The 11370-nt window shown below is 34.2% G+C and overlaps 2 protein-coding genes across 2 annotated transcripts in view; one reads left to right on the top strand and one right to left on the bottom strand.

The window, feature by feature from the left end:
• LOC118742629 overlaps positions 1–11370 on the top strand; it is a 191735-nt gene that overhangs the window by 134319 nt on the left and 46046 nt on the right. The window lies entirely within an intron of this gene.
• Positions 1–11370, bottom strand: part of LOC118742630 (locomotion-related protein Hikaru genki) — a 37949-nt gene that overhangs the window by 23649 nt on the left and 2930 nt on the right. Inside the window, exon 2 of the mRNA XM_036474846.1 lies at positions 9149–9397. Coding sequence (XP_036330739.1) covers positions 9149–9296 — 148 coding nt within the window. The 5' untranslated portion in view covers positions 9297–9397. The remainder of the gene's footprint in view (positions 1–9148; positions 9398–11370) is intronic.

Here is an 11370-nt window from a genome sequence, read left to right as displayed (position 1 = left end):
AGGCATTTCCGCCCCAACCATGTACATGTATGGCATTGGTATTGGTGTGACTTTTGAATTGATTTTTTCGCTCTATTTTAAACTAATTTGAAATTTTAAAAATTGCCTGCACATCAGCATCAAAATACCTTTCTAATGATATATAATTGTTTATACCTTAGAAGTACAGTTTAGCCGTAAAAGGGGTGTAAAGGAAACATGATTGCCTATTTATATAATTGATATACTATTCAAAATAAATGGCAACCCTATTCGAAAATATTTAACATTTCTAATTAGGGGATTTTAATATCCATATCATGAGTATTCTCAGAGATAATACCTATTAACCTTAAAATGCAAAACATTATCTGTACTGTTTTTCTGCTCTTTCTGCAAAGGAAAAATACATACGTAATTTAAAAAAAGTTTAGACACTTATTATTTATTAGTAAAAAGATCGACCTCCGCACCACTTATCGGCTAAATTTTTTGTGTTAAGTTATTTCTTCCCTTTTAAGTAATTTACTTTCTAAAAGTGAACGTAATCGGACCATAAATATGGATTTTCTAATTATGTCGACTCCTGCGCCACCTATCAGGCAAAATTTTTCTGGAGTTATTCCTTTTCATGTAGGTAATATGTATTTTAAATACGAAGCATATCGGACAGTAACTACGCGGTTTTCAAATATCTCGACACATGCGCCATCTAGCGGATTGATTCATCTTTCCTATTGCTTGGTCATCGAATTCTGAGCTAAGTTTGAAGTTTCAAGTCTCCAGCTCATCGGGAAATTGGATAAAAATTCATTCAAAGATTTGATTATACACTGGTAATAAAAGCTTGTATGTAATAAGCTCTTCTTATAAAATCTGTTGCAAGTTTTTTCAGAAATTTTCAACTGTGTTTTCACCACAAATCTTACAAAATAAATTAGGCCCATTGAGGAAACTTCTACACGATAAATAGTTGATACTAAATTCAATTTATTTCTACATAGAAACGTACCATTATTATGTTCTTTAAAATTCGCCATACACAACATATTTATTTTATAAATTTTGTTACGTCGAAAATAAGCTATGTCTAGGGGCCCTAGGATCTTGGACAATTTGTGATTTAATTGTCACCTCTGATGTTAATTCCAACTCTGAAATTTAATTGTAAATTCTGATTTAATGTTAAGATTTATATTATCGATTAATTATTGTGTAAGCAGCTAATTTTTGGAAAATTTCAAGTACAGTAAGATCTCGAATAAATGCCCTCGACATGCAGCTCTTAAAAGAAAGTCTTATTTTATGAATAATATTCCAACCAAATATCTAAGTTGAAATGTCTAGCCAATGTCGTAAGCCAAAAACTTTTTTCCAAAAAAACAAAAAGAAATTATAGACAAAAAGTATTCCTAAAAAAGGAGAATAATAAAAAGAAAATCAACAGGATTTGCTTACTTATGTTAATCCTTCTTTCTCATGCCAATTTAGCGAGTGACATCAAATAAAACCAACGATGCAATGCAAATGGCTTGTCAGAAGCTGAAGCATTTAACTCGTCCGGACACTTGGCGCATAAATCAAGTTTTGCTTTTGGAAAATGTTCACAGCATAAATAATATATGAATGCAACATATGTACATATATAGATACATATGTTTGTATATTATGGTGATCCAAAAACAGTAAAATCGGAATTGTAATGCTCTCACCCCCTAGGATTGTTCTATATTGAAAAATGTACACCTATTTTTTATTTTTTTTTAAATCAAATATTATTTAGATGAAAAAATTTTTTTTCGTATAAATGGTATAGAATTTTTGAAAGTCAATATTTTTCGATCGGAAAACTCTGGCTCTCTTCAGGAGACTTTCAATAACAATACCCAATTGTTTATTTAACCATTTTTGAATACTAACGATTTTTTATTGGTCGCCCTATTGCATTTTAAGGGGTATTTGTGGGTTTTTGGCGGACCTATATATTATAGTTGCAATAAAAAAATATTTAAGTACACAAATGGGTGTTATTATTGGGAATATCCTGCAGGTAAACAGAGTTTTCTGGTAGAAAAATATTGATTTTTAACAATTCTATACCATTTCTGCGAAAAGTGGTTTTTTCCCCATATAAAATACATGGAAAACTTTGGACGCTTTGAGCCACCTCTAAATATTTTTTGATTTGAAAAAAAAAATAAGGCTATATTTTTTCGGTATAGAACAATCCTAGGGGGTGAGAGCACAAAAATTCCGACTTTACTTTTTCACATGCATTTTTGGACCACCCTATTGTATATGCATATAATCGCTGTAGCAAATCAAACTGGTTAAGAACTCCTATCGGAGTAGCTCGAGAAGGAACAATACTGGTTCTTCATCTATCCCAAATCAATGCTTTCAACTGTCTTTTTAAACATGACGATACCCTACAAAGCGGCAATCGCACCTCTCTGCACAGCTTTTGAACTGGTTCTGGACTGGTTCCAATTTGTACATACGTGGGACAATAAGTTTTTTATGAGAAAAAATCGATTATTGGATATTTTTTCTTTTCATTCATCGATTTCATTTTATTTTACATATCGTCGTTTAAAGTACAAAACCGCGTATCGTCATTCTGCAAAACCGCGTAACTGACATTGGCTGCCAAAAATTGGATTAGTACACATAAGCTCCTGGCTCAATCCTTATCCATTCGTCCTGAAATATACTAGCAAGAAATGCAATTGCTTTATAAAAAAGATAATCATTTTGAAATATGAGTGTTTTTACCCTCTAGAAAATAATTTCTACAACTTCACATACGCGGTTTTGCATTTTGTTGATACGCGGTTTTACACTTTAAACGACGATATTTTATTTTTCATTTCATTCTATTTTTATTAACCAACTTCAAAAAAAGGAGGAGGTTATCAATTCGTCGGAATTTATATATATATATTTTTTTTATGTACTTATGTTACCGCACAACTTTGGACCACGTTAACTGATTTCTGTACATCTTTTTTCAAAGGAGAAGTGGTACTTCAGAGTTTAGATACGATCATTGAATCATGATTAACGGTACTCTTAAATTTATATATGAGAATTGAAGTCGGAATGTTTTTTTGACTATGCAAAAATAGGTTTATTAGCATTTTGCTGTAGTGCCGTAATATGTGCTTAAATTTTGTATAAAAACATGCTTTAAGGTGTTTTTTGGTATGCGGAATCCATTTCTGCACTTATATTATTCTTAAAACTTCCACCAGATGGCGCAACAGTAAAATTTTCACATTTTCTTCGAAACCTATTTTCGCAATTTAGTAAATTGCAAATTTATTTTAGACCCATGGTTTCTTCGGCAAATTGGCTTAGAATTACACGTAAAATATTCCCATGCTATACGCGCAAAGTCAAGAAAAATTTACCCGCCCTAATGTACATATGCGCATTTAAATAATGTGCAAGTACTTTTTCACCATATGTGCACTCAATAATGCTATATATTTTCTCCCCTTTTTATTATCTATTACCTCGCTGTTTCTCCTCTCAAATACTGTTGTACATACATAAATGCACCATGCATGGCAGACATGCTGTTTGTCTTTGGTCTTTGTGGCGAATGCTAAAAATTTATGGGTCATTGTCTGCTGGAAGTAAAAGATGAGCATGCATTTGTTAAGGCTATCCATTCTGCTTCTGCTGCTTTCATGCTCATTCTGTGCGTTCTTGTTATATTTATTGTCCATTTTTAATTTTTGTTTATTTAATCCTTCTTTGCAATTACCTGTAGTCAGTCATACCTGATGTTTGACATAACGTGATTGCTCGTACTCTTGCACATTTTTTGGTTTTCATTGAGCACCATGTTCATGCTTATTGTGAGACTCATTTTGCTTGTTTTTGTGTGAATATTTTACAGCGGTTTCGAAGATCTCAATGACATTTGTTTGTTATATTTTCAAGGCCTACAAAGGCGTTATAAGTGGCCAAAAACGTAATAGCCCATTTTCACCAAAAAGTTTAACCGCAGTTAAAAGCTCAGGTAAGTTTAAAGTGTTTTAGCATGAACCGATCGGCAAGGTTTATTGTACTTAGTATGAGCAATTATCCCCTTCGAGTTGTAATCTCCTTTGTCTAATAGGCATACACTTCAGTTAGGGCTTGGTGGAAGTGAATTATAAAAGAGGTAGTATCTCCGACACTAGAATAGCCACTAAAAGGCGGTTATGGTATTCAAATGGTTAGAGGTGCTTTCCATTACACGACAGTGCGCTGGTCACGACAGGCATAGGCAATTTGCTTAACAGTTTCATATTACACCCGATTTACATGATTCAAGTACTTGAAAGCAATTCTTGGTCATTCTCTTTTGTGTTTTCTATTTGATTTCACACGCTTGAATTCTGTTGAATTTAAGTATTTGGTTCTTTAAATGGGATACAACGAAAATGTCAAAAGCAAAGCAAGAAACTTTAAGCGACTTGACGGTACAGATGTACCGTCTTTTCCACTTGCAAGCAGAATTGAATTCCATACTTGAACCGTGTAAAACCCGTGTTAGAAAATGTTTGCAAGGCAAATGAATTCCATGCATTTAGGAAGGGAAAATGATCGATCAGTCAGCATTAAAGTGTTCGATTATCTGCCTTTTTTCCAAAACCAGTTTTCGAGTTATACGAAAAATTTCAATTTGAAAAAAAAACGGTTCCCGATTTCGAAACTAAGAAAAAACCGGATAAACCGGTTTTATTTGACATAGCTTTCTTACAGTAGAAATGCCTATATTAGTATGAAGTCATGACCAAAAAATACAATAAAACTATACTGTAACAGTAAAGCTGGCTTTTATTTAGAAAAGAGCAAAACTAAATCAGTTCAAAGTTTTTTAGATCAAAAGTAAAATAAATAAGAATCACTTTGATTAACTTTTTTAATACTTGATTGTATTTTTTCTGACTTTTTTCGGATTTGAGTAGTGCTCTTGCCGCCGAATCCGAGTGTTTGGAGATTCCTACTGGCACTCGGGAGGTCCATGGTTCAATTTCCGGTTCCAGCAACAGCAAAAAAAAGTTGTTTTCAAATAACGGACGCCCCTCGGCAGACAACGGCAAACCTCCGAGTGTACTTCTGCCATAAAAAAACATCTTCTTTTCGGAGGTGAAGTAAAAGTGTAGATTCGGAGGTGGAATAAAAGTCTGACAATAAGAAGAAAACCAATTGGAGAACTTCACCAAACATTTAGAAAACATTTAGCGCCAATCAGTCATTTATTATAATCAAATATACTGTGTATCCCCAATTAAGCTAGGATATAGTTTCGAAACTATTAAACGGGTTTCCCTTAAACTTGAAAAATCCTTGAGAAACTCAAAAGTATTATTGAGAGGTCAACTTCGAGAAACTCAAAAGTATTATTGAGAGGTCAAGATTTTTATAAGATGAAAAAAACTTCGAAATATATCTTGAATTCTAACAGTAGTCGGCATAAGTCACCCTATGGGCATCCCTGTTTATTTAATTACTCTTAGCTTATCCAATAAAATGCAGACTGAGCGGCGTAAGAGTGATAGGAGGTTGGCCAAGCGGAGTGTTGACTTTTATGTGCCACTGCAATTGGCTCCTTTTGAATGTGAATCCGGGAAAATATGCAATTCACGTGTGAAGCTGTGAGGCGAACGCGTATTTTTTCTGCTTCTTTGTTGGTGTTCTCACCTGTCAATCAGACTGATAGACAAGCTTTGAAGAAAAGCATGTCCTTGAACCAATGCAATTTCCTTTTCTAGGAAACCACCAAATGCAACGTATTCGTATCAAATTGAATGGCTGCGTACTGCCTCAAATGCTGTTTGGTTTGGTATCTCGAAGTTCTTAGTACGCATGTATGCAAGTAAGATTATGATGTGGTTCTGCACCACATATGAAAATTCCATAAAAAAAAGCGTACATGTGTGTACATTATGGTGGTCCAAAAATACATGCGTGGAGGGAGGGGTTTAAATTGTCGAGCTCTCCCCCTAGGAGTTTTCTAAATAGCAAAACAGACTACCCGTATTTTTTAAATGAATTTTAAACTGTCTCAAAGCCCATGAAGCATTTAGAAAAATCCCTGGGGGTGAGAGCTTAATATTTATAACTTCTCATCACAGGCGTGCAAAGATTTCCCGTTTAAAATACACTTAAACTTTGATTTTTTTCTTGAAAACTTTACAGCTCAGAGGCATTTTATAGTATAATCGTGGTCAATGATAGGGTTTCTTCAAAATTGAATGCTCTACAAAAGAGTTCACAACTTCTACAATTTAGCTCTACAACAGATGGCCAATGCCTCCTAGCACTTAATATTAATATTAAGGACTCAAACTTCACGGGAATTTTCCCACAAAATTTCGAGGTGAGAGTAAACAAAAAATAGTCGCAAAAAAGCGCTCTAATATATACTTATGTACATATGAAAACAAGTCCAAGTTTCATGACGCTAGAATATTGTTATGATTTTTAATAATTTTTGTTTTTTTTTTTGGCTAAAAAACGGTGTTAAAAATTCCACTTTACCTACCAAAATGTAATTTTTTGGGGTTTTGCTGAAATAAGAAACCATTTTTAAGAGAGTTGCTACCTATTTAAAAATTCAAATTCAATATTACTAATAATTTAAATGAAGTACAACAGTATGGGTGACCAAGAGACAGGCGTAAGAGAGCATGAAGAAATGGGTTGACACCTGTTTACAAGTCAAATCTCACTTTTCCAAATATTTTCATAAAATGATGTCAAAAGTTGTTTTAACACTTTTTATCTGAAAAAACTTAATAAAAGTGGGGGTGGCAGCTCTTTAATAATCTTATTAAATTTAAGAAAATGGATGTCAAACGTAAAGTTTATTTCGAAAATATTTTGAAGACCGCTGCCACCCGTTTAAATATTTAATGAAACGGCGGAGCGGCGGGCAAAAACTAGTTTATATATAATATCTTAATCGCTTTGCTCTAAATAAAAAATATTACCCTTAAATTGTGGCCACCACCCATAAGACTAAAGTTTGTGTATAATTTAGTTGAGGCCCTATTTCAGTCAGCTGGTTTTTTAGTCAATATTTTCACTTAAATCTGCAGCTCGCCGAACGCGGTTTCAATCAAAAGTATTTCCCTAAGCCATTGGAATAAGACTAGATATTTAACTTATTTAATTTATTATCTAAATCCTCTTCAAAGCCACAGTTTGATCGATATTACTGCTGCTACGTCTGTACAAACAATATGTATCGTATTAAAACCCATCGTTGTTTTTTTTTTTATTATTTGGTAGTATGTAAATAAATACTATTAATATCGTATTCTGTCAATAAATCAATTGAGTTTTGAGCAATTAACGCTTTATTTTGTCAGTCAGTGACACAAGTGCACAAAACGGCTGGGTGTTTATGAAAATGTTGAGCAAAAATCTGAGGGCAGCCAACGTCTAACAGCCGAACTCCTTTGTCGCATTCGAATCTACGTTAGTAGGTTACCATGCCAGCCAAGGTTAAATTACGACCTAGTTTTTCTGTTTTGGTTATTTTGTAACGCATTCCGCTGAAATGCTTCTTTGTATGAGAATTGTATTATAATTCACCAAAATTTGCGCGGTTCAAAACTTGTGTAAGGAAGGCTGACGAATCTATTATACGCGAGACTCTTTGTGCGTCGTTACCTGGATATGAATTGTGTGAAATTCAATTCAGCGCCCTCAAGTGAATAATTCTATTTGCATAATTAAAAAAAAAGAAAATATTATATATTTACACCTCTGCCGCGTGCATTTCTTCATTGCGTTTGTTACAATTCTTTATTCACTGCCATCCCGCTGCTTCGTGTTGTGGTACCTGACAGTGGTATTGTTCATTTATTTCTACTTACATTCATACCCACATACTTAATGCAATTTTGGTTTGTGTTCGTGTCGCATTTGGAGCAGTCAGTTTCGGCTTGTCTGTTTTATTTTAATATTGGTGGTAACGTAAAATTATTTTTCACTAGCTTTTGCCCGCAGCTCCACCCGCGTAAAATTCGGTTTAATGTTATGATTTGAAGTGTAACAAAAATGGATAAAGGAGGAGGAAAATATTGAAATATTGAAGATTCACAGAGTGTCGTATTGTCTTAAGTTGTAAAATTGCTAACCGTTAAATATAGGTTTACGGAACTTGTAACCACAACGAAAAATATTTTAGCAGTGAGAAAAATTACCATATGGCTATTAAGTATAATAACTTTCGGACCCCTTACATACGACATAAGACTTACGCCACCCTTGTGAATACCCCAATAATATCACCGAAAATAATAAATTTTACAAAAACCGTTTATTATTTTCTCAAGGTTCCAAAACATGGACTTCAACTTCAACCAAACTGGCCATTTCAGTAAAGAAATAAACAACCTATATTTTGTAGCTAGTCTTTATACTATATATACATTTTTTTTTTTTAAATAATTTTTATAGGTGGCGATTCTCTCAAAAATGTGTCGGAATAAAAGTATGTACATATACACCAACAATATTTGTTTCTTCATGCCTGTTTCCTAAATTGCTCGAGAAGCGATTTCTCGCGAGAAATCGAAAGAACTATTTCATATCAATCGGCCCTATGCTGAATATCGTCATCGTCATCGTCATCGTCGACGATCGTCAGCGTATCAGTAATATGGCTGACGATGACGGTATCGTCACTTTTCGTTATATCGTTATATCTCATTTAACGGAAACAGAACAAATGATTGAAATTTGAAAAAAGTTTTTATCGGGTACGTTTCCTAAGTTTTAAAAGCTACTTAAGAAAACGGCCCTAAATGGGTAACTGCTACAAATAAACCAATCGTCGTTTAAAAAAATTTCGAATACTCCTTCTGGGAACAGTGCACAGTGCGCCGTCTAATGTAACTACACTGTACAAAAAATATTTTTTACCCAATGAAATTTCATTATATATAAATGAAACTTTGTCAACTATTTTGATACATACAAGTAGCGACACCCACTGAGTATACTCTTTTTGCGAAGGTAATAATTCTCATATGGCCCATGTAAATTCTGAATATGGGTTAAGCCAAATGCTAACTGCAACTTTCCTAAAGCACATAACTACATATGTACATACATACATAAACAAGTACGGTACTTCATTACGCATCTTTTAACTCACCTGGTTCTGGCGTTGTTGTTACTTCATTCTCGGTCGTCGCTGTTGCTGTCTTATCCAAAACAATAACAAAGAAAATCACCAGAAACAGCACCCAGATGGGTTTATGCCGCAAGCGTTGCAGATTTCCATGCGCCAATATTGGAAACATTATTTTTTGTTTAGTTTTGAAGTTTTTATAATTGCAAAACTTTGCAAATTTTAACTTGCGGAAATTATTTTTTCACTGTGCCTTACTTAAACCATGGAACACTGTTTTCCATCAATATAGTTAAATCACAGTTCGAGAAATAATTAAATTGAAAAAAAAAATAATACATTTTTGCATTTGCATCGTTGATCTTGTAATGCACATATTTACATACATAAAAAGAGCTTTTTTCGCATTTATTAAAATGCTGGTAAAAACTAAAAGCCATTCACAAACATACATACGCACACACCTGTAGGGTATTTATGACGTATAAAAGGCAACGAATTTGTGTGATAGAGAAACGAAAAATTAAGATGAAAGAAAATGAAATAATAACGATTTGAGTTCAAAGCAAAAGTGTTGTTAATATGAAAATGTCACAGACTTAAAATGCCTGTCTTAGCAATAAATTGATATGTTGAACAGGCTGCAAAGCGAACTCTCCTAAACTTCGCGAAAGAGAGTTTTGGCTAAAGTAGGATCATATCATCTAGGAACAAGGAGAAGCTCCCATTAGAAGCAGGTTACCAGCTCCCATTAGGAATGATGGGTATAGAGTAGTAGTTTACGAAAGAAACTTAAAAGTTGATAGTGCATACAGGAAGGCGACCTGGAGTACACAGACGGTTTTAAGACTCCCGAGGGTATCGAAGAAGGAGTATATGGCCCCAGCTTCTTCCAAGCTAAAGTCTATACCATCAGTCTCTGCGCAGTGATTAACCTTCGCAGGAGCTATCGAAATGAATGGATACTAATTTTAATTGATAGTCAGTAGCACTGAAGGCTCTCTCATCTTTCGAAGTCAAATCCTCAGTGGTCCTAGAGTGTGTAGAAAAGCTTAATGCCCTGGCTGAGAATAATGCCATCCAATTGTTTTAGGTGCCAAGGCACATGGGAGTCAATGGAAATCAGGAAGCCGATCAGTTTGCCAGAATAGCGGCTGCATCGACCACGATAGGTCGTAAGCCCTTCCCTTCAGTCGGTCTCAAAGGAAAATTCAAAGCTAAGGGAACTGCATTAACGTAACACCAGAGGTCTCCGTCAAGCTAAAAACTTACTAGCAGGATACAATCAAAAATGAAACAAACTACTCATAAACCTCCTAAACCATTGCAAATATTTTGATGGGCCACTGTAGGCTGAGAGGCCAGTTTCATAAGCTAGGTAAAACGATCTACATATGTTAATTTGTGACTCCGCCAAGAAGACATCATTACATCTCCTGATGGAGCACGAGGCATATATACCCAAGAGAGGAGCACTGGAGGATATTATGTACATTTTGTATGTACATTATGTATTTTTTTTTCGTCAAGCAAGCTTAAAGGCTTCAAGTTTTCAAACCTTTTTGTTTGAATTCTAGTCGATAGATATCGAACGAATGAATATAGTGTGTTGCAGCACTTGAACCCTTTTGAAACTAGTACAGCGTTATTAAAGCCAGCAGGTTTGTTGTTCTTTAGCTTGCTTATTAACAGGGAACGGATTTTTAGGAACTAAAAACCTATAAAAAAGTCAAAATAAAATAACGAAATAGGCTGGAAAAGGCAAAATAAAATAGCAAAAAAGGCAGGAAAAGGCCCGAGGTATTGCAAAAAAGGCAAAACAAAATAGCGAAAAAGGCAGGAACAGGCACTAGGTATTGCAAAAGAAGCGAATACAGAAAATACGAAGAACAATCAAAAAATACATTTATTTTAGAAATGTTTATATTACAAGTAAAAAGAGAAAAACTATGAACTAGTTTCATTATATGAAAAATTTGTACTTTGAATCTTTGACTATTTTATCCTCTCGAGTTTCTAACTCATAAAACTTGTATCTGTATAGTTGTAGAAACATTGAACCACAAGATGCATTTTGAAGTTTTCTGGCAGCATTTTCATTCAATTTTCGCGAAGAAAAGCCTTGAATGTACTAAATGTGCGCTCGACGTAAGTTGATACAAGTGGCGCCCAATTTAAATATGGAACGTTTGAAACGTTCATATTATCAGGAATAAGGGCGTTTTCCTCGCCCTTTACAATTTTAT

The sequence above is a fragment of the Rhagoletis pomonella genome, unplaced genomic scaffold (assembly GCF_013731165.1).
Source record: "Rhagoletis pomonella isolate Grant_MI unplaced genomic scaffold, Rhpom_1.0 Rhpom_scaffold_00007, whole genome shotgun sequence".
Lineage (NCBI taxonomy): Eukaryota > Metazoa > Arthropoda > Insecta > Diptera > Tephritidae > Rhagoletis > Rhagoletis pomonella.
This window is presented reverse-complemented; position numbering and strand designations above follow the sequence as displayed.